At 41.6% G+C, this 4,766-nt stretch overlaps 1 protein-coding gene and 1 long non-coding RNA gene across 3 annotated transcripts in view; one reads left to right on the plus strand and one right to left on the minus strand.

Moving 5' to 3' along the window:
* LOC111265004 (uncharacterized) overlaps positions 1-4,766 on the plus strand; it is a 10,457-nt gene extending 5,691 nt beyond the window's left edge. Inside the window, exon 3 of the mRNA XM_022841307.2 lies at positions 3,894-4,766. Within this exon, the coding sequence (XP_022697042.1) occupies positions 3,894-4,447 (554 nt within the window). The 3' untranslated portion in view covers positions 4,448-4,766. The remainder of the gene's footprint in view (positions 1-3,893) is intronic.
* On the minus strand, positions 2,011-3,346 carry LOC111264995 (uncharacterized). 2 transcript variants are annotated; one of them, XR_015312879.1, is made up of 3 exons: positions 3,232-3,346; positions 2,698-3,055; positions 2,011-2,372 (listed from the first exon to the last, which is right to left on the minus strand). It is a non-coding gene; the product is annotated as an uncharacterized LOC111264995 (long non-coding RNA). The 2 variants fall into 2 exon arrangements; XR_015312878.1 differs by having other exon boundaries at positions 2,698-3,346.

The raw sequence follows: 4,766 nt of genomic DNA on the forward strand, positions 1-4,766 counted from the left end.
GATTTTTTTCCAGATATCTGGAACAGTTTCAGGGGTATCTCCATCACCTGAGTTAACATTAATATTTCTGCATCGGTAAAACTATAGAATTTCAGTGTGGTTCAGTAGTATGATATATATTACCATAGAAGTACGCTGTAAGACTACGATTTCTACTGGGAAAAAAACTCAACATTATTTGATCTTTGTTGTACACTTTTAAAAGGCATTTTTAAAAATTATACAGAGAGCATGTTATTTTGCTAGCGCGTGTCTTCCTATATTAGGTATCTATGTGCAAATATCTATAATTGGACCTAGGTACCTATATTTGTATCGAAATTATCGAATATAAGAACTGGTAGGTCATCGATAGATATGCTAAAACACGGTCACCTAACTTTTTTTCGCTAGATAGCTTGAAAAACGTTTATTTATATAGATTCGCTCCTGACATAGAAGCAACTTTGAGATACAAAAAAATACGTTGCCCCTAGCTTGTTTCCTTGGCTAGACATTACTGGGCACGTTAAAAAGTTAAACGCAATATTTGCTACTCAAAATACCCCAGTAAAAAGTAGGTAGTCGAATCGTAGAATTAGGCATGTTGCCAAGGGCGTAAATAAAATCTAAATAAGGAACATGGAGGTAAGACGTTCTCTACGCGATGTAATTCTTTCGACGGATCTACTTTTTTTTTTTTTAACAGAAATCTGTGGTATGCCAAAAATATTCTCAGAATAGTAGTACAAATCGGGCACTACCCAGTCGAACTCATTTCACTCATAACCGTTACATATCGTTGTGTTATAGTAAATTTGTATGAAATTTTGCGATTAAGGCTAGATATATTGAAATACTACCTCTGCAGTTATCTTCTCTGTTTAAACACAATACGCGCACTATTATTTCCTTGAAAAAAAAAACTTTAACGGCTGTCTCTATATTATGGCAAAGTTTTCCGAGCAAAGATTGGCTTCAGGATCCGTTTATTTTTGTACATTATTAATAAAATTTTATTACACCATACAGCTGTAATTGAATATAATAATAATGTTGAAAGTTGAGCTTTTACATGCCATTGGTCCTATTGAACTTCTTATTTGCTACTTGCTGGGCTCATCATTCGCTATGGCTTTAAACGGCCTCACAGACATTCTTCAGTAGAGTATGGATTGATAGTTTACCGGCACAGGTCAATGCGAAGACCCTATAAACGATGCGCGTTATATGTACTTGTATTAAATGTAAATAAGAGAAAAATATATTATAAAATATGTAATGCTGGCATAAAATTGATCTAACCGTTGATAATGAGTAAGGAAAAAAAAAACTACGCTAAGTACTTTCCGTCGAAGGCAGGATATTATATATATATATATATAGAAAGGAGCCGATATAGAAGCGGACATCTTTTTTCTAACAAAAATTAATGTCTTATTCGTATATCAGTTATGATCTTATTACGCTGTTAGCCCGTATATATTATTTATCGGTACTGGACACTGAGTAAAAATGAAAACCTAAAGCTTCAACACTATATTACATTAGAAGGTTAGATCAGTGTTATTTATTAGTGGACGGTTTATCGTTTAATCCCTGCTGAATATTCATGCTTGTAACGGGCTACCCGTTAGTGACCCACGAAGCACATTCTTCACAAATAAACATTTCACCTTTGTGAAGTCATATGCGCGTCGTGTTCGCTTTGACCGAAATTCTGTGACTGGATCGCGGTCATTCTGTGACAATTGCGGTCTATCTATACATATATATACATCTTATATATATATATTCTTCTCACTTCCACCTTTGTACCTACGTACGTCAACTACTGCTATCTGTGGCGTATCTCTTTGTCTAATGATAGTGAAAAGTAACTTCTGCTTAAGTGAGGACCAAAATCATGCGAACTCGTCAGGTGTCATCTGCCAGAAATCATTAACTCATATGAGGAACGTTGGACTTGCCCGTTTTGCCTATGTGCCTTATCTATTGAATATCGAGATACGTGTTAAAAGAAAACTCTCGTTGACGCGATGCTGCATTAGACGAACTAGTTAATTGTATTTATTGTTCTGTCCCCGATATTTTAAAACAAAAACAGTATTAACTTGGACAAGTTTTGTGGTAACGCCGTGACAGTAAGTTCTTTACGCTCATATACCACAATGTGGTTTTTACATTTTTGCAGGGTTTGCTGGCTTTTGGCAACACGATGTGCATAATAAATAAAGGGGACGACTCATCAGCATGTAAAAGTATCACATGTATCGATTCCAAGTCACAGTTAGAATACGGCTAGCGGTTATCGTTGTAGCTATAAGATAGATAGTCCTTTCGAGCTGAGAAGGATGCGCCTGGCATCACTGAGCGCATTTATAGCTTGCATCCTGTAAATGGACGAGAAAGCATCGTTGACTACGTGGCTGATGCTCGTGGCTTCCGAGCATCGATATCTACAAATGAACCTAGAGCGGCATCGGTTGAAATCGCTAGCTCAAATCTGGATCCGACCCGAAAGCTGCACCCGTAGCCATCGGAGGTGCCGATATCGCCGCTACTTTCAGGAATAAGCGGTCTACCTTCAAACGGCCTTTCACTGACTATGCTTGATGCCCGGCACAGAAGCCGTGAATCCTCGAGAAGCCCCAGTTAAGCCCTAGAATAAAGCATATATAGTGACTACCCAGTGCAATAGAACCATTAATGACTCACCGTTGTCATCATCATCTTCGTGGTATTGAGCGGTACAGGTCAGCGTCCAGCGTTTCATTTGTACTATTCAAGCATATGGCACGCTCAGCCATTTATTTCAACACGGAATCTTTTACTGTACAAGCGACCTTGGCGCGGTCATTGTTCGGCCAGGGTTACAAAAAACTCTGATAGTCAAAATTTAAGTGTGAGAAACTGTAGTAACTTTTCCATGAACGCTGTTGATCGAATCGAACTTGACTGTGTTGTGCACATAACCATGCGTATGCTCAACAAATATCTATTTTTATTTTGCTTTGTATAGCTTAATCGGCGTTTTGCTTAAAATTTACTTCATCTATCAGGATTAGTCCGCGAGCTGAAAGGTAACGGGAGCGTAGGTTATGTCCCACTGCGCTACTCCAACTGATTTTCGTGATCGCTAAAATGGAAATTCAGGGAAAAGTTCGTCTAAAGAATTGGCCGATCTGATAGTGAAAATGCTGTACTCGTTCGTTATCTATTAGCAAAAACAGTTTATAAGTATAGTATGACCTTTTTTATGGTCTCGGTAACTTGCAGTTAAAACCTTTCCGCCACCTATGAACTAGGTACAATATATACATTAAATATACGACCCGTTGTATTAGTTAATTCTCCAAATATATAAACATCTGATCACTGGTTTACTTTCAAGTTAAATTTAGTTAGTCTTTTTCCGTGCCTTCGCTTTGTCAGAAGGCCGTTGTCAGAAGTACTTACTTCGGATAGTGACAGCTCTGCATTCCGAACCAATCGACGAAAAAAACCGGAGGAAATCTGATTTCGAAAGTATTTGTTTGCCGCTGCCGCTAAGAGAAATATATTCATTATTATTTCGCTCTCATGCCACTAACCCTGCCCCAACTGGGACGATAAGCCAGAAAATGTAAGAAAGACGGTTCCGTTTGGCGCGTCAGTCTGGCGCTAAGAGAACGCTGCGCCCGTGGTGTGGTCAACGGACGATGGACGTCAGAGCAGCAGAATCAATTGCGCTTACACAGCAGCCCGTGCTGTTGAGCAGCCGCAGCATGTGGCTTTTCTAGTTATGAATGCCCCCCGCCTCCAATGGGCTGGTTAGTGTTTTGCAGCCGGTGCGTCTTCAAGGCCGGGTTACTCCGCTATATAACTGTGGAGGTTTGCCACCATGAAAACACACCCACCTCACTCGCTATAAGCAACCATGAAAGCATTCGTTGTTTTGGCCGCCCTCGTTGTGTCGGCTTACGCTGGTCTCGTTGGACACGGTATCGGTCTCCACACTGGCTCCTCATTGAGTTCGCGTGCCGAGGATGGTCTTGGCAACTACAAATTTGCCTATAACGAGAAACACGCCACCGGCGGAACTTTCCGATCGGAGGCTGGAAACCCCTGGGGAGTAGCTGGCTCGTACGGACTTACTGATATTGACGGACGCCAGCGTGTTGTGAACTACGTTGCCGATGGACACGGTTTCCGCGCCTCGATCAAGACCAACGAGCCGGGAACCGCTCCTCAGGCCGCAGCTGCCACCTCGATCGCTACTCCCGGCGTTGCGGCCATCGCCAAGACGATCGCTGCGCCTGTTGCTCTGGCCGCCCATGCCAGTTACGCTGCCCCCGTCGTCGCTAAGGCTCCTCTTGCCCTCGGCGCTGCTGGATATGGACATGGTCTCGGATATGCCCACGCTGCCCCTATCGCTCATGGCTACGGGTACGGAATCGCCCACGGCGCCGGCCACTACTACGGTTGAACAAATTGGAAATCTGGGAAAGTAAGATGTGTCACAGTCACTTGACCACTGTGCGCATTAGGCGGCTAAATTATTAAGAAAGATAACTATTAGAAAGCATAAGATAACAAACGGCAAGCATCAACCAAAGCTCAACTATACGCATGGACTACATTCTTTGATATCCTCTCTCTTACTTCTGGTGCAATCAGTCTGTGGACCTTCCGCTCTGTTCTTCTTATTGCTCTCTTCAATTTTATATTCTGTGATACTTCACCCTATACACTAAAATGCAATAAAGTTGGAAATAAGATGGAAACGTCCGTTATTAGTCAAAATA

This window comes from Varroa jacobsoni, unplaced genomic scaffold (genome assembly GCF_002532875.2).
Source record: "Varroa jacobsoni isolate VJ856 unplaced genomic scaffold, vjacob_1.0 scaffold_922, whole genome shotgun sequence".
Lineage (NCBI taxonomy): Eukaryota > Metazoa > Arthropoda > Arachnida > Mesostigmata > Varroidae > Varroa > Varroa jacobsoni.